Raw genomic sequence first — 19,536 nt, forward strand, 5'->3', positions numbered from 1 at the left:
TCCAACAGGTTGCCTGGGTGCAGCTAATCATATACATTTTTGCATTCAGCACTTTCTGAAGATGACCTTTCTTATCTTTTCCACAAAAAGTGGAAAAGTGGGAAGTGACCAATGATATTTGGAAAGAAACTGAGGTGGAAGCACCACGGAGTTTGTAGCAGAATAAGAAACTGCATCCTCCATGAACGCTGAGGTAAAAAATCTAACTTCCCCGTTCAGCTAATCCCCTTCCTGTGATGTCACACTGCTCCTCACTGTCCAATCAGCACTGAGCAGACCTGTGCTTGCTCCCACATCTTAAAGGCACAAGCACGTCGGAAGGGAAATGCTAAAACGTGGATGTAGTGTTAAAATAAAATTTTCCAGCGTATCTTCGGGAGGCTGTCGCTTAACCCATCAGCTGTTGCTAGGTGGTAATCTCCCGTAGAACAAAGCCTAGTTTCTGATAAACCAGAATCAGTACAGAGAAGATTATATATACTGTATATATTTGTTTATGCATAGGTCTTTATGTGATATACAACTGGGTATTGTTAGATATACATCTGTGTATTGTTAGATATACATCCGTGTATTGTTATTTAGTAAAAATGCCTTGTCCCCTTCATCTGCAAGGTGCTTTTGCTGGCATCACCTTTAACTAATCCCAGTACAAGGTGTCATATAGGTTGAATAATAATAATGATGATGAAATGAGCCCCATATATGTGTCTGAGAAGGAGCATAAAAAAGGAGCGGAAAAACCGGATGCTCGCATGCAAGAAAAAACTGAATGCGCGTATGCGCAAAAGCCAACGCAGTGCGCATGTGCTAAAAAGCACACACACGCCAGATTCATCTGCAAGCGGGGACCAGACTAGGGGGTAGGAGAAGCAGAAGCAGAAAAGGTGCGTGCCTGGCGCCCCCCCCAACTTTGCCACCTAGGCACGTGCCTGCTCTGCCTACCCCTAGTTCCGGCCCTGATATTGATCCTTTATTGCACTGTTCAAAAAAATCTTAAATTGGTGGTTCGCCTTTAAGTCAAGTAATTTGGACCCTAGCAACCAGATTGATGAAATTACACAAACTGGAGAGTTGCTGAATAAAAAGCTAAATACCCCAGAAGCACAAATAAAACTCAATTGCAAATTGTCTCAGATATCACTCTCTACATCATACTAAAAGTTAATTTACAGGTGAACAACCCCTTAAATAAAGAGTGAATAAGATTGGGAAGCAAAGAATATAAAGCTGATTCTTTCCATACAGTGTGTTGACGTCTCGTTCCAGATCAAGAAGCACAGCAGTGAATTGATGATTATGCTTGTGCTGGCAGCCTCTGACGCCTCTTCGCTATCTTTTTCCTGTTATGTCAGTGAGCACCAAAAATGTTACCCCACCTTCTATTCTCAAGCCAGAAATAAACAAGCCAAGCCAATAATAAAATGTTATGGTATATGTGAAATAATGAACTTGCTTGGTATGCATCTTGCTCATTGTGATGGTAACTCCAAATGAAAATATAAAAGCTATGCAGGATCAGTTATATACACACAATGCACATTCCAGTAACTATTTAGTGCTTACTTTTCTGCATAGCATGTTAACATGAGCAGGTTCAACAGTATATCATAGCCATTGTGGAGAGAGGCAAAAGAAGCACAGAGAAACCCAGTCTGGTCACTCAAATATATAAGGGCTGAACTCCATGGAGCTATTTCGTATGATGCATTGCAGCATACGAAATATGAACGCTGCACACTGCATCTTCATCCGACAGTCATGTTGTGTGTAGTGTGTGTATGTACCTGAGATGTTTCGGTCACTTCCATTATATTCTGCGCCTCCGACTGGTCGCATGTGTTTTTACACATCAGGACGCATCGTACCACATTGCTCCGTGGAGTTCAGCCCTAACTTTTACTATTTTACATAGTTAAATTGGGTTGAAAAAAGACAAAGTCCATCAAGTTCAACCCCTCCAAATGAAAACCCAGCATCCATACATACACCCCTCTCTACTTTTAATTAAATTCTATATACCCATACCTATACTAACTATAGAGCTTAGTATCACAATAGCCTTTGATATTATGTCTGTCCAAAAAATGATCCAAGCCATTCTTAAAGGCATTAACTGAATCAGCCATCACAACATCACCCGGCAGTGCATTCCACAACCTCACTGTCCTGACTGTGAAGAACCCCCTACATTGCTTCAAATGAAAGTTCTTTTCTTCTAGTCTAAAGGGGTGGCCTCTGGTACGGTGATCCACTTTATGGGTAAAAAGGTCCCCTGCTATTTGTCTATAATGTCCTCTAATGTACTTGTAAAGTGTAATCATGTCCCCACGCAAGTGCCTTTTTTCCAGAGAAAACAACCCCAACCTTGACAGTCTACCCTCATAATTTAAGTCTTCCGTCCCTCTAACCAATTTAGTTGCACGTCTCTGCACTCTCTCCAGCTCATTTATATCCCTCTTAAGGACTGGAGTCCAAAACTGCACTGCATACTGTACTCCAGATGAGGCCTTACCAGGGACCTATAAAGAGGCATAATTATGTTTTCATCCCTTGAGTTAATGCCCTTTTTTATGCAAGACAGAACTTTATTTGCTTTAGTAGCCACAGAATGACACTGGCCAGGGTTAGACAACGTGTTATCTACAACACGTTGTTTAACTCTATTGTGTGACAGTTGTAAAGTACCGAGTTCCCTGGTGCCTGTGTGAGCTGCCTTAGCACTGCTGCACTTGTGCCTGAAGCTTAGTATTTACCCACTACATCTAATCTGATTCAGTAGTATCACCTTCACAAGGGAAGAAAAGTGGTACCAAGAGGCTCATTTATGATGGGGTAGGCTCCAATTTCAGCTAATAGTGTGCAATACACCGTGTACATGTGCCCTTGTGCAATTGACAGTGCAAAGGAGGCCTGTAATCCAAGTCTGCATAAATGGATCTGACACACCTTGTGACCATGTACACACTAGTCCAGCACTGCGCACTATGTTGGAACTAAAAATATATTAATAATAATAATAGTTAGGTCCATTTATGTGGACATCTATGGGCTCAAATGCAAACTATACTAGAAATGTGCCAAATGTGTGCTGCTCAAGACTTTGTTTAGCAGCCAAGGGCAAATGCAGAATAAAAAAAATTAAAATATATGACACCTATTTACTTATACATGACAAATAAGTTTATTTACATGGCTGAAAATAGACAAGCCTTGCATGATTCATAAGCCCATAGCTGCCTATGTACCCTTTAATGGCAGCAGTGGCGTAACTAGATATTACTGGCCCCACAGCAGATTATTTTTCAGGCCCCCAGGTTGACCAGTTTTACCAATATTTATTTAAACTGTATATGAATTAGGACCTCATGGGGCCCCTATACCTCCTGGGCCCCCCTGCAGTCGCATGGTCTGCTTCCTCTGTAGTTACACCCCTGAATGGCAGGTACAAGTTATGTCTGCTTAAGAACTGTTCATGTCTATGCTGATTTTTATTTTCATTTTGTCCTTTACAGAGCATTTGTTTTTTTTACAGGGTGTAACTATAAAGGAAGCAGACCTTGCGGCTGCAGGGGGGTCAAGGAGGTATAGGGGCCCCATTAGGCCCTAATTCATATACACTTTCAATAAATATCAATAAAACACATCAACATCTAAACATTTTGGGGGCCTGAAAAATAATTTGCCGTGGGACTCGGTAACATCTAGTTACGCTACTGTTTTTTTATATGGGGTCAGTGACCCCCATTTGAAACCTGGAAAGTCTGAAAAGGGGCAAATAATTAAAAAAAAAAAACTATAGAAAATAAATTATGAAGGCCATCTGAAAAGTTACTTTTAATAGGGTTGCCACCTGTTCGGTTTTGATCCGAACAGTTTGGTTTTTCTAAGGCCTGTTCGGGTCTCAACTTTATGTTCAGTTTTCAGCCTTGTGAAAACCGAACAATAATGTGGCCAAATGAAAACCAATTAAATACCAAGATACTCACCTTGACACGGCTTAGTTATTATGACGTGCAGTTCATTTCTTGTTATTCAAGAAACCAAAATAAGCAAATCAATCAAAAATAAGAAATATTTTTTTTCTAGATGAGCATTGCTGTGTTTCAGAGCTTTCTGGATAACCGATTTCTGTATAATAGATCCCATACCTGTAGTTAAAGGAATGTTCTTACTCATCGGGCAGAATAGATAGAGGTAGGGTTTCCAGCTGTGAGGGTTTCAACTGGACATCTCAGTTTGTCAAAGGGCTGTCTGTTCCAAACTTTCTGTCCCCTTTAAAACATTGCGAAAACTGGACAGAAATCTTGCCTTTTGCATATAAGTGATGTAATAACCCTGCATAGAGATCCAAAAAAAGAAACTCACATGCCCGTGTTATGGCCACTCCTCCATTGTGTCCACTCCCAAAGTGTGCAGGTTTTCCCATGCTGGTCTCCATTCCAGTAGACATCATATGTGGGGGATTTTGTGGTTGAGGAAACCATTCCACACGTATGGAGTAAAATCAAAATTCCAGCTTTATTTGGTAATTAAAACAACAAACAGGCATCTATTACAGATATACTCCTACCCTATGACATGTTTGATCACCTGACGCGTTTCATGACTCCTTCTGGCACTTCATCAGAGGTGACCTAACATCACAGCTCCATGACATCATTGTGCCTGCCTCTGATGTCATCATGCCTACCCCGAGATCACTGCTTAGCCACCGGCAAAGGTGGCACCCCTTACTTTTTATACATACTAAAAATGAATCTTAAAGGTAAACTAACCCCCAACCGACGTCACAGGCCTGGAGCTGAAAACATTAAAGGGCCTGTTTTGCAGAAAGATTTGCAAATAATGTGCGTTCCAGGTATAGAATGGTACAGCCCACATCCAAAACTAAATTTTGCCCTTGACCTCCTCTGCCAGAGGCATCCGCTCTTTATAGTGGAGTATATGGGATATGAGGTATTTTTAACCAGGCCCGGACTGGCAATCTGTAAATTCTGGCAAATGCCAGAGGGGCTGCTGTAAGGTCCCATAGACAGTCAGTATTTAGTGGGCTGGTGGAGGACTATTTGGGCCTCTGTGTACTTGGAATGCCAGGGCCTATTTTGACTCCCAGTCCAGATCTGTTTCTAACCCAATTTTTATTCTGGTTTATAGGTTAGGAGACAAATCAGATAGAGAGAACCCGCACACTCAGTTCCACATGAAAGGCAGGGACACTATGGAATACCACACAGACCATTCCCAGCATTTGCTGCCTGTTCAGCCCACCTGGGCTCTTATTGGTTAGCTCGGCACGCCCATGATCATTAAGGCCACGCCCTAGCCAGTTTTGTTTCTCTTGGAAGAGCTGGAATTACAAGCAGACGCGTGACCCCGCCCCGCGGGGATGATTGACAGCTCGCGTCTCCTGGAGCGGATTGGGATTAAAGTGCAGAGCGCTGGAGTGGAAATGGACAGCGAAGGCAGAACTTCATTCCTGAGCCTTTGAAACTGCTTCGGGCGTCACAATCTCAGGTAAATATGTCAGGTAAATATGGTGGGATGTGGGTTTGCAAAGTAGTTGAAAGTGTCAGGGAGTGGGGGCGGGTTCGTGTTTGGGGGACAGGTGCAATGGCAGCGCTCGCTTCCCCGCTCCGAACACTGGCGCCTCTCCGCTCAGCCTGTTGCTGCTGCTGCTGCTGCTCTTCTATGGCTCGTGTATTGGCAATGCCAACCTAAAGCTCAGCTTGGAGAGACTTCAGTGTGTGTCCTACTGATATTCCTACTGATATGCGCCCAGAGGCCGTGCTGCTTGGAGCATCAAAGGAAAATACTGGGAATTGCGCGTTCCTACATGTGCACAGGTTTAAGGGGATCAACACCAAAAAACTTCTTTTTTTATTTATTTATTTTTTTTTTGGCCCAACGAAAGAAAATGCTCTCCCAGTCCTGACCAACTTTCTAGTATAAATTAAAAATGTCTACTGGAAGCAGTGTATTTCTGTTTATATTCTCTGCACTTCAGGTTCTGACTACTGAAGCAATGTAGCTACTGAAGCCAGCTGGTCATCAGATCTGAGAATTGATTGATACATTGTTTCAACAGTCAGAAAAGGATGAAAACTGCTGAATCCAATCGCAATTTAATTTCCATATAACATTGACATAATGGGGGTTATGTGATAAAAGGCACTAAGTTTGCCCTGGTGCAGTAACCCATAGCAACCAATCAGCAGGTAGCATTTACTGGTCACCTGTTTAAAAGGAGACATCTTATTGGTGTCTATGGGTTATTGCTCCTGGGCAAACATTATGCCATTTATTACATTTGGGGGTATAAGTATTATTATATTATAAGTTGCTTAGAATTAAATGTTCAAGGTTTTCTTTTTCCTGCAGAGATTACCGTAAACAAGACTAGTTAGAAGTGACATCAATGGGGAGTGAGCAGCAGTAATGGAAAATCAGCTGTTATTGTGGCACTTGTGCTTGTTGGGACGTGGAAGGGATAAATGAAGCCATGATAGACCCAGTCATTGTTACTTTTTATGATTACTTATTTATGGGCCTGGACGCCGAGTCATCTTAGAACTAGGGACTCCGCAAAGTTTTCTCCAGAACTTCTTACAAAAGAGAAGTTTGCAGTCCTTCACCTACATTGTAAACATAAAACCAGAACTGCTGTATGTGTCATAATGACCAGTTCATATTTATTGGGGCATATTTATCATAAGGGGAAAGTAGAGTTTACCAAGGGGACACTGTTCAGCTCTTGGCTGACTTCTAAAGAAGCCTTAATGTCATATTATATCATAAATATGTCCCTAAAATACTATACTTGTGAACAGAGTACTGTGAATATTCCCTATGTGTGAACTGCTCTGTTTACACCATTTGATACATACAGTATGTCCCTTTGTGTGTGTGTCTGATTCTGCTTTCCTTGCTGCCACCTTTAGAGAACATGCCCTGGGGTTGTGCCCTATGTAGTATCTGCAGTATCTTTCTGTTTTTTTTATCTGCGAAAGTGTCCAGCTGGGGATGATGTTTTATCTCTGCAGGTACTTCACCTGGTGCTGTGATTGGCCAGTGGTCATGTTTGGATGAACATCTCATAGTACAATGCCATTTTTTGTGTGCAAGTATTATGTGGAATATAGGCACATTACTGTAATGCTGGCTGTTTACTGGTGAATGGGATACTGGATTGTCAATACAGGTATGGGATCCATTATCCATAAACCAGTTATCCAGAAAGCTCCAAATTACCGAAAGGCCTTCTCCCATGGACTCCATTTTATCCAAATAATCCACATTTTTAAAAATGATTTCCTTTTTCACTGTAATAATAAAACAGTATCTTGTACTTGATCCAATGTAAGATGTAATTAATCCTTATTGGAAGCAAAACCAGCCTTGTGGATTTATTTTTAGTTTATATGTTTATCAAGTAGACTTAAGGTATGAAGATCCAAATTACGGAAAGATTCGTTATCTGGAAAGCCTTTGGTCCTGAGCATTCTGGATAACAGGTCCTATATCTGTACTATATGGCATGCAAACAGAGTATATGCTATAATCCTATAGTAAGAGTGAAAGATGGCACCTGTACACTGGGCACAGAGGATTAGCAATGGTTGTGTACATGAAATACGTTTTTTGCCATTGGAGTTTGTTTAGTGTAACAAGGTCATGTAACTATAAAGATGTTAATAAATTATCCCAAAGCTATGGGGCATGACTAGGGAATAACGGAGTGTGACCAAAGTGCACCCTGAATCTAAAAGTGTTGGGTAGGTGTTTGCATTGGCTATTCACGTATGATTGAGAAAGTGGGAAATTTCATCTTTCTAAAATGCGACCCATATAAAATGCTCATGCTGCAATGCTCATTAGCAACTTATTCAGATGCACGTGACATGGATGCTTCAGCAATGATCTATGGCAATAACTAAAAAGCCAAGCTGCACGTTTATTTCAGACTTGTCTATTTTTAGTGAGAGGAAGCTACAACCTCAAGCGCTGCTCGGGCTAAGCAAGACAAGATCTTTACTATATCGTTTTAGCAAGGATCAGCATGTCAATCTTCTGTACGTGTATATTACCCCACACATTAATCTAATGCATGATTTTGTCTCCAGCTTATTGACCTATGCACTCTGCATGGCAGCATCAAAACAAATTGCTAAATGCCTTTAGGTATAGGCAAATTCAATTTGTAATATTTTAAAGGGGATTTCAGCTAAAAAGTAAATGAATGTAAATATAAGATGCTTTTCTGAGCAGTTTTGCAGTGTACATGCATTTATTTTTATTGGTGGTTCCTGAGATTTAAGATTTCCCATGTCTGGAACACCTCCTGTCTCTTCTGATACTTTGGTAACAGTTGACCGAAGAACAAAATCTAAACTGACCTGCATGGGCAGTTCTTTTGCTGTTTGATACTCCCTTGATGCATCAGATGTAAAGCAATATTCTAGGACAGTGTCATTCATCTGACTTCATTTATTGCACTGCTCATGGGCACAGAATGCTGTATAGTAGGTTTCTGCTTCAGCTCTGTATAGAAAACCTGTAAAGAGAAATACATATTCTGTGTGGTGTCGGCCATACACAACACATTATGATGCTGACGTGATTGATTGTACCATTTTTTAGAGGAAAATAAAAGTTTCATTTGTTCTTGGGGGGGGGGGACAAACCTGCAATGTCCCCAAGCAAGGTGGGGTAGGGAGGAACTTATTGAAATCTAGCTTTCTCCCTGCAGTACATATGAAGATGCAGTCAATGGAAAGGTTATGAGAAATATGCTAATTTACCCATTGCACTTTTTCAGCCATAAAACAGGGTGTTGGTTAATACCTGCCAGCTATTGACTTCTAATTCCCTGCTCAGCAAAGGAGAAAGGAGTCATTCTTGAGCCTGTATTGTATTTAACCTGCTGAATAGAGAAGCAGGATCTGGTAAACCATATGGTTTCTGGTTTCACAGGTTTAAAAACCCCAGAGACTGCAAAGCTCAGTGTGCTGATCAGCCAAGTAATAGGGGGTGAGGATAATTTTAGTTTTCATTTTTGACTTGCAGTGTATGAGACTGGCAACCCTACAGTAACAGGTACTGGACCCCTTATCTAGAAAACCCTAGAAATTACAGCAAAGCCATCTACCACAGACTCTTTTATTATGAAATAATTCAAAATTAAAAAAAAAATAAAAACGGTACATTATACTTGATAGTGACTAAGCTGCATGATTCCACCACATTGATGGCAAACAATCCTATTGGGTTTAAAAGATTTTTTAGCAGACTTAAGCCTGTGCGAACTAGCGTGTGGATGTGTGGTGACATTACACTGGGCAACAGAGGTTACTATCTTCAACTGGAGGTCGACGGCCTGGAACAGATCTAGGACAGAAGAGGTACATGTCCGGCGCCACTCACACTTACTCCCTAGGCACATGCCTCTTCTTCCTACCCCTAGTTCTGGCCCAACCCCAGGCCCTGAACATCCAGGTCTCATACCTGTATTTGTTTTATTATGCCTTTGATGTTAAGCCATGCACAGCCAGTAACATAGCTAGCTGATACTGGGCCCCACAGCAAAACCAATTTAGGGACCCAAAATATTGGTAAGTTAACCTATTCTACCAAGATATATTGAAATTGCTCATTAATTAGAACCTCACTGAACCCTCTACATTATAAAGTACCCCCTATTGTAAAATATAAGGATATTCTAAGTTACACAGTAGTTCCACGCCCATATAAAAACAGGAGGCCAAAGGCAGATGTTTTTATACAGGTCGTGGAACTCAGAGGTGACTTCTAATATCCTTATATTAACAGGGGGTACTTTTTTTTTATCATTATACAAGTTTCAGTGAGTTATGTGACATCACTAAGCTCCGATTATTAATGATGACATCACTAAGCACTGTTTATATGGATATAATTTACAGGATATTCATGAGTCTTGATCTATCTTTCTATCTAGTGATATTAAAAGTCACTAAGAAGTTCCATGACCATATAAAAGCACAAGGCCGAATCCTTTTATACAGGTCATGGAACTCCAAGGTTACTTCTAATATCCTCATATTTTCCAACAAGGGGTACTTTATTTATTATAATACACAAGTTTTAGTGAGTCGTGATAAAAATGACATCAGTTAAAAAAAATAAAAAATAAAAAAAATATATATATATATATGATGTATTGTTTGCCTAAATAGGTGTTACTCCACGTCTTCCAAAGAACTTCTTTGTTCTTCTGTGGAACTTTATGGCTTTCAATAATACCTGCTGTCATTAAGGTTTGTCTTCTCCAAGCAAGGGATTAAATGAACAAACAGTGTATTTCATATGTCATCAGGCAAAGCTGTGCATACCAAGATACCCTGAATAATCTGCGCTGTTACAATGGATGAAGCCAATCAGATAGCAAAGGACTCCGTACCCCGGTAAGATATTTTAACTATATGTAGAATAGTGACTGACTAAATGGAGAGAGCCAGTGAACAATGGATTCTGTAGAGGCCATTTTCAGCTGCAAAAAGACTATAGCTAAAATGTAAATTGCTAATTTAAGAACTACTTATTTAACATTGGCCAATATATTAGACAATAGGAAAAAACAAGTTTATGCATGTTTAATAGGAGAGCAGTTTTTATGGACTGTTTACATGTCCTCTTTACATTGCCACAATTATATAAGTCACATTTATTAACACCTGGCAAATTTACACTAGTGCAGTAAACCATGGTAGCCAATCGGCTATTTGCTATCATTATCCTTCTTCTCAAATGCTATTGCTGATTGGTTGCTGTGTGCTCTGGTGCACATTACTAATCCAATGTATAAATATTGCGTTGTTCTTAATGGCTGAATTTTAGAGCCATTATGAGAAACCTGCAGGCCTTGAGATGTCGTAGATCTGTAACTTTTATTATTGTGCATGTTTGCATTATATATTTTTAGCTATTTTATTAATTTTTTTCATACTACTGGACCCTTGGAGCAGCAACAGGATTCTGCTTATTTTATTCTTATAAATATTTTCATAGACCTTTTGACATTCCTTAAACCAGTCTTAACTTAGGTAGAATTAAGGCTTGCTGAAATCTATTGATTGACATGACCACAAGATATGAAACCCAATTGGGCTATTGATATAAAACCACATTATAATTTGTTTTCCTATGGCAAAAATATTTTGATTTAAAAAGTACTTCCTTTTATTGCGATATTTCTGTGCATGAGGATATACAGACAGGAATAATACCAGTGTAACCCAATCTAGGTAGTTATTTGTGACTTATTCATGACCCGAGAGCATTTAGCATCAGGGAAGCAGGGAACAAGGGCTTTAGTTTAGTCCTTTAGTAGCTGCAGAGGTAGCAAGGTTTAAATGATTAGTGACATGAGTGAACAGTTTGATGGCTTCCTGGTTCTTGCTTCTGTTTGAGAAGGGGGTGGGCTGCCTCGCCCATGCTTGGGTGTTCAGGAAAGCACCTGTGCTGTAATGCTGATACATGTCAATGGCTTTCTCTTTATTATTGTATGTTTATGAAGAGAGAAAAAAGAGGACTTTTCCATGGTAAATTCTTAAAGGCTGACCTTGTAGGTTTAAAAATGAAAGATTATATTTTCTTCTCTTTATCAGGCTAATTAAGACATATTAAGGTATGAAAAGAGATTTTCCACAACCTTGTACAATATACTATACAATATACTATAAGGAAACTGGTCAAAGGAATCTGTGGCTGTCCAGCCATGTACACTTTAGCTCTTAGCTTTCAATAACCGGTGATTATTGAGAGAGCCAGAGGATGCAGAACACTGCTTTAGAGCAAGGTGAGGTAATGGAAGTATCCGGGTAGGACTTACCTCCACCCACACCTATCCCTCATTCTTGCATAAATGTCATCAGCAAGCAATTATGCTGTCAGGCAAGTTTTGTCATCAAAGAGTCTCCTGCTAGTGCTGAATCACCTTGCATCATTGCTTCTAGTTCCGGCAACTGGAATCCTGCACTAGTGGGTAACCCTTCACGGAGCAGTGCTATTTAAAGGCAGTATACTGTAACATGTTTACTTGATAGTGCTCCATTCTAGTCTGAATCCTTGCCATGTGTAGCCTGTAGTTAACTAGTTTCAGAAACTGACTCTGCTCTCTGCCTAGGGATGAACCACCAATTGAATACCAGGTGAGAAATCTCGAAAGTGAGCTACATACTTTCACATACCTCCAAACATGCTGGAGGTATGAAAGCTTGCAGTTCTTGATTGTGAATGCTGAGAATGCACTGGGTTTATAACCAAAACAGTGCAACCTATGTAAGCATTGCTCTGTGATGGCATCTAATGGAGTCAATTGCTGAGTCCCAAAGTAATAGCTTTCAGTAAGCAAAATGCAACCCCTCTTAAGCTGGCTGTGCATGTACAATAAATAAATGTTGGTATGTGTATGGCCCAACGATCCCTACCAATATTCATGTACTTTGAATTTTGGTTTGTCAGTCAGTCAGGTGTAGGCACCACAGCTAATAGTGATAGTTCGCAATCAAAATAATGTGAAAATAAATCCCTTTGGATTGAATTGCATTAAAATGACCCTTCTGTTTGTTCTTTTTTGGCAACTTTGAAAATCATTTCCTTGCAAACCTTGCAAAATGTCTGTCTGTAGGAAACAATGGAATATTTATTTTTAACATTTTTTGATGGAAACACATTTTTAGGCAGTTGAAACTGAGAAACTGTCAGGAAAAGGTCAATTGCAATTTGCCCATAGATATTGGGTCACAGAATATTAAGTGGCAGAAACAAGGAATTATTAACTGATAGAGGTCCTGGTTACTTTTGTAATTCAGCACCAAGGTACACGTGTGCACCGTAGCAGCTTGTTGCTGGTCAAATAACCCTTGTGTTTGTGTTGATCAGATCTCATGAATTCCAAGACTGAACCCATATAGGAATAAACTTTCAGGATTTCCTATGGCCCATAGCTTGGGGGCAGTGCCATCAAATAACAAAATAAACTCCTGAACTTAAAGGAGTCATTCACTTTCCAAGTTGTTCAGCAGAAATAAATACTTGTTTTCAATTGTTTTCTGCCTTTTATTTTTATTGTTTATTCAAAACTAAAGTTAAAAATGTAATCACTAGGGCTCATTTATCAACATTGGGCAAATTTGCCCATGGGCAGTTACCAATAGCAACCAATCAGTGATTAGCTTTTTAAAGCCAGCTGCAAGCAGAACAATGAATGCAGTAATTTGATTGGTTGCCATGGGTTACTGCCCATGGGCAAATTTGCCCAGTGTTGATAAATGATCCCCACTATCTTTAGTGTTTCAGTCTGGCAGCTCGGTGAGCCAGGAGCATTCTGAACTGTTACAATTTGCTACATTTAGAATTGATACATTTCTCAGCCGTGTCTGTGGAATATAAGCAACTATTGTATCAATTCTAACAGCTGCCTTTAATGAAACTCCTTAAGCTCAGCTGGGACAAAGATAACTTAAGTATCAACTAAAGTATCAATTTAGAACAGTTAAAGAGTCTGTGACCTCCCCTCCCAGAGCTGCTTTGGAAAGATTTAAGGGTATATTTATCAAAGAGTGAACTGAAATAAGAAACTTTCTAAATACAATCAATTTAATAATGCTGCATTGTTTCTGAAATAATCAAGTTTATCTTCACTATTCCTCTCTCAGCATCTGTTTCTCTTCACTCTGTCTTTATTCAGGAGTTCGGTGTCCGATGAACCATTCAGGAGTTGGGTGTCAGATGACCGATCCGATATATCTTATAGGGGTGGGGTCTCCTTTTACCTAGAATATGTATTAGAGCTCACTCTATTAAAATCACCAGACGTCATGTCTTTCTACATGCAGGAGTTGTGGAAAAGGCAGTTATTTTGTTACATTTTGTTTGTACTGGAATCAGTTATTTGAGTGAGCACTAATAAATCTGCTAGGAAATAAGATATATTGGATCATTCATCTGACACCCAACTGCTGCATGAAGACAGAATGAAGAGAAACAGATGCTGAGAGAGGAATAGTGAATATAAACTTGATTATTTCAGAAACTATGCAGAATTTTTAATTGATTTTAGAAAGTTTCTTACTTCACTATGAGGAAGCTTATATTATTTTTTAATTTAATGGAACATGGAATGCATTCTGTCATACTTAAAGGAGGGCAATATGCTTTTAAAAGATTGTTTTGAAAAATGTATCCTTCTGTTGCCATATTTTTAAAACTGATCTGTAGCCACAGAAATACATCACTGTGTAAATCATTATTCCAGTGTGAAGCATAGTATGACCATGTCCGTTTTAAAAACATGAACTTCTATGAAGAGAGAATAAAAATAAATGAAAAAATGTGTGCAAATTTATGAAGAATGTTTGGAATTTTGGAGCTTTATATACAATATACCTAGTGACACATAGGAGAGTGTTATTAAATATTGATATGGTGCGATGGGTATCCCTGCATGAATAGAATCTGTAGGGTAGCAGTGTATATGTATAGGATTATGTTTTTAAAACCTCCCAAAGTACATATAGTGATATAACAGGGAATCCCCTTTTCATATTGCTGTACTGGAAGAAGACTCGACTTGCCTATGTCTTTTCAAAAATACTGGTCATTTGTATTTTCGCAAAGTAAAGCAGTGGGAAAGCTCTTCGTTTTTGAGAACTGAGGCTGACGTTAGTGTTATGGTTCACTAACAGTATTCTCAGTGGTTGCATGTCTAGCTTGTGGAAAACTTACTAAATGACTTTTGTTGCAGGTCATTAACCTTTGGAAATATTCACTAACCGTTTTGTAGCTGAGAGGTTTATCTATGTGCATGCCATATTTCAAACTGTCAAATTAATGAATGGATAAACCCCCCCCCCCCCGAATACTGTTAAAGGAGAAGGAAAGCTACCAAGGCAGTTTATTGCCAATAGATTAGCCACAACAGAACACCATTTTTATTCTTTAGAATGCTTTTCCAAACCTGAGTAAACCGCTATAGACACTGTCTCTGTTTGTTTTGGAAAGCAGCTGCCATATTAGCTTGCTGTGACATCACTTACAGAGTCTTTCCCTCAGATTAAGAATGCTCAAACCAAAGCCCTGTAGGTTTAAGATGAAAACAGGAAGTCTGATTCAGAAGCCCATGTGTACACAATAGAAGGAAAGAAATGTGGTGTTTCTTTTGACAGAGGACTCTGTGTATTACCGTATATGCTTTTTCTAAATTACTTTATAAGCAGTGGGGGCTTTTGCTATATGCACAACCATAGTTATCTTAAAAGTGTATAAACCCTCCATTGCACCTCTATTGGCCAGCATTAGGGTTACTATTATTCTCATCTCTGTATGGTTGGACTGGTATAGATTCCTTTATCATTTATCATTTCTTCTGACTGCTTAAGCTGAAGAACTTGGTCATTTACAGATATATCATCTACACAGTTCATGTTTGATTCATTTTTTACTTCCTTGTTTTGTGACACAAAAATCACGCAATTTCCCTCCCCACCCATAATTTGCATATGCAAATTAGGATTAGGATTTGGTTCGGTATTCGGCCAAATCTGTCCTGAAGGATTCGGTGCATCCCTACTAAAAAATGGTAGAAGTTACACCAAAGGTGTGTCAAAATGAAGTGCAATGACTGAATATATATCATTGCCTTAGCTAATACATTTATGTCAACATTTGATCTCTTTGTAGAATTGATGCATATGGATTTATAAGACCTGTAGAATTTGACTATGCAGTTTATGAAGAGTTCATTGCCAGATATCGCGTGGTCCTTACCAGGAGAGCACTGAAATGGTCTAAACTTCTTCAGCAGTCTGCAGCGGTGGAGAAAAGTATAAAAGGTACTATATTATTATTATTGTTATTATTATGACTATTATGATTATTATTATCGTACATATTTATACATGTGTATAAAGCAGCAACATATTTTACAACACTGTGCTATAAATAGATGTATACATCAAAATGTATGTACACATAGTTAATCACTTGTTTAGACACACAGTGTGCACAAAAACATATTTTTGTGCAGACAACATGCAAGAAATTAGAGAGTCTCTAAATAGTAAATGGAAAAGGAGGAGGTGAAGTGCCTTTTTAGTGTATGTTAAGTTTTTGAAGTGCCACACTCAATTCAGCTCTTGATTCAGCCTCATTTTCATAATTTTCTTTCAGTGAAGCGCTACATTAGGAAAGGCATACCTAATGAGCATCGCTCTCATGTGTGGATGGTAGTGAGTGGCGCTCAGGCCCAGATGGGCACGAATACAGGATATTTTCGACGTATGTTTATAGAGGGAGAAAAGAACCCAAAGTTGCTGGATCTTGTAAATACAGGTAATGATGTCATTATGGAAGATGGCTGTGTTAATATTCCTTTATACAGTTTTATCCAAAATTTTAAGTAGTAACACTTTCATATTTATTATTTCCATAAACTGATTGGTGAAACTTTTCACCAGGTTTTCTTGCGAATATATACCTATAGATATCAGTACATTTTTGGGACAGATGTGCCTATCACTAGTGCTTAGTAATGTAATTAGTTTAATTTGACTTTAATTTAATCACTGAGACTTGTGTTTTATAACGGATAATGTATAATATCTGTTATAATACACTCAGGCCTGGATTTGTGGCAATGCCACATAGGCATAAGATTTTAGGGGTGGCTGCCCTGTTGCATTCCAATTTTGTTGGAAGCCCCGGGGATGCTCTGCTGTTTAAACTGCCCCGCACAAAATCCCCAGTGCTCCGGAGGGAGCCTGCACTTGAATGCTTTTGTGTGTGTGTGTGGGGGGGTGCACTCAGAGGGGAGGGGGCACACTCGCAAGGGGAGGGGGGCAGGTGGGTGACCCTCCAGCCTAGGGGTGACCCAAACATAAATCCAGCCCTAAAAACACTGTGTTAGGTGACCTGTTTGTTTGTTCAATGACCTGCATAAAAGTTTTTGACCTTTTTATGGTCATGGAACTTATCAGTTACTTATAATATCTTTATATATTACAACAGGGGGTACATTATTCCCTTTTAACCAACTCTAAAGGTGGCCATGCACACAAAGATCTGCCTGTTTGGGCAATATTGGCCTGATCTGATCATGGACCCTAGGGCCCAACTATAGGATCACAGCGCCAGGGGTGCAGGCGGTCAGAGCGAGGACTGCATCAATGAATCAATGCAGTCCTTGATCCTATGGGATCTTTATACCTGACAATATACATCTGACAATCGAAACCTGTTGGAAGGCCCCATACACTGCCCAATAGGCTGCAACAGGTTGGCAGCTTTTATCGGTCCCTGTATGGTCACCTTCCTGTAGGCTAGCAGTTTAATTTTATAGTCATACCCCTCTCTGGCCAAGCAGTGGTAGTGTTACATGGAAAGTCACTGGAGTCACAAATATTTTCCTTAAAATAGTAGGTTAATAGTGTTACTGACTTTTACATTAAATGTAATTTGATTTTAGCTTTATTTTCTGCCTAAATTTCCTGGCACTGCAGAGATCCCAGAGTCCAGTGCAAGTTGATTTATAATGCAGTAGGCTCCTCTGGTGAATGGTATTTCTACATAATATATGCTTTAAAAATCTGATCTGAAAATCACGCTCTTGTCATCTATCTACCTATCGACCTACCTATCTATAAGACAGGACCTCTGGTTTCATATAGTTTTCTCCTTACATATTTTGTTTTTTGTAGGTCGGGACCATTACATTTTTGGGGTTCTTGAACACAAAACATCCAGAAATAGCCATAGTAACCGTACCAAATTTTAAAGAAAGCTAAATAACCATTTGACCAATTAGGTTTTACTTTGGTACCCAATTTATAACATTGTTACAAGCAAGAGCTGATTGAAGAGGAATTTTACAGGACCACTGGGTTTTCTAATTACATGTTTAGGGTTCTTTAAAATAAATTTTCCTTAAAATATGGTTTTATTTATGATGTCACTTAAACAGAAATACCCAAAAAATGTTATCAACATGGAGTAATGTTGCATTTTTTTTATTTTCTAATATTAATTTAGCAGCACAGATCAGAACAATGATATTTTTGGCAAACTCTTTAAAACATTAGGCTTAATTTGGGTTTTATTTTTGCAGATCTTAACCGAACATTTCCTGACAATGTACAGTTTCGGAAAAATTCAAACCCTTCTTTGCAAAAACACTTGTACAATGTTTTGGTGGCTTATGGACAGCATAATACAACTGTGGGCTATTGTCAGGTAAGTCCTATTACTCTGGAGCAGATTTAGAATTTTTGGGCATTATAAGAACATATGTACATAGGCATATTTACGATATACACTAGGCACTCAAGGGCCTGTGCCAAGGGCAGCAGCTTTAAGGGGGTGCCTCTCCAATGTCAATATGGTGAATAAAAGTTTTGCATCTTCTGCTGCTGCTGAATACTTCCCCATGAAATCCGGTAGCAGAGGTCGGAGTAGAGGGTCTGTCCTCTAGCACGGGCAGACGGGACATCACGAGCACATGAACTATGCTGGAACGTAATGTCTGCTTATGTCAATGTGCATGTGCAGACGGGGGCACACAGGTCCGGTGCCTGGGGTAGAATCTGACCAAAATATGCTCCTGCATATGCATCCAAGCAATACAGATCTTTTGGTTATGCAATAATATTCACAAACAGACGTGTGTAAAAAAAAATCCATAGGTTACTAGATCATAAAAGCCATTATTAACTCAAGTTTTGCTTATAACCATTTATTTTCAGGTAATGTGCAGTGTAGGGCGTTATAGATCATTGCATCTAAAACATAGGCATCTTTGTTTTTTTGATCTCCGTATTAGGATTTTTACTGTTGTCAAGCTTCTGTTACACTAGCTAGCAAAAATGGTTAAAATATCAGACAGTAAGATAAATAGCACACAGTCTGAAAAGAATGTTAAATACCTAATAGATTTAAAAATAATCCATCCAAAGATGTATCATCATTCTATCTGCTATCTATACCTTGTGCTATAGAATGTTACATAGTTGCATAGTAAAACCACTCCAAATCAAACACACACTCTCTCTCTCACTAACCCTCCATACACTCACATAAACTGCACAATCTACTAATTGTAGATTTTAGTATCACAATATCCTATAGTTAAGTAAGTGCATCAGGTGCAATGTTTGCTATGCACCTTTAATCTGGTTCCCCCATCTGCTGCATTATCAGGATGTACGCATTTGTTGAATGAAAACAAAAATAGCAATCCTTTATGCCCACTCCCCAAAATATAAAGTTAATTGTGAAGTTGTTGAATTGCTAAATTTCAGCAAATGATACCAAATGTCCCTCCCTATGGTGTACCTAGTAGACTCTATTGTATAGTCACTATATGAACAGTTGAATGCCTCCGTTCATGAATAGTCTGCCATGTCCTGAAGCTTTTGTGCCCTCAGTTGGTCGCTATGGCTGCAGTTGTAAAGTTGGCAGGCAGTGAGCGATGGAATTTTCGACAGAATAAAAACCATGAAAAGT

The 19,536-nt window shown here is 39.2% G+C and overlaps 1 protein-coding gene across 1 annotated transcript in view; it reads left to right on the plus strand.

Moving 5' to 3' along the window:
• Positions 1 to 5,449: 5,449 nt before the first annotated feature.
• The window catches only part of grtp1.S (growth hormone regulated TBC protein 1 S homeolog), a 28,477-nt gene continuing 14,390 nt past the window's right edge, over positions 5,450 to 19,536 (plus strand). The window contains 5 exon segments of the mRNA NM_001092718.1: positions 5,450 to 5,517; positions 10,355 to 10,442; positions 15,721 to 15,872; positions 16,210 to 16,371; positions 18,143 to 18,267. Of these exon segments, the coding sequence (NP_001086187.1) occupies positions 10,402 to 10,442; positions 15,721 to 15,872; positions 16,210 to 16,371; positions 18,143 to 18,267 (480 nt within the window). The 5' untranslated portion in view covers positions 5,450 to 5,517; positions 10,355 to 10,401.

This window comes from Xenopus laevis, chromosome 2S, assembly GCF_017654675.1.
Source record: "Xenopus laevis strain J_2021 chromosome 2S, Xenopus_laevis_v10.1, whole genome shotgun sequence".
In the NCBI taxonomy this organism is placed as follows: domain Eukaryota; kingdom Metazoa; phylum Chordata; class Amphibia; order Anura; family Pipidae; genus Xenopus; species Xenopus laevis.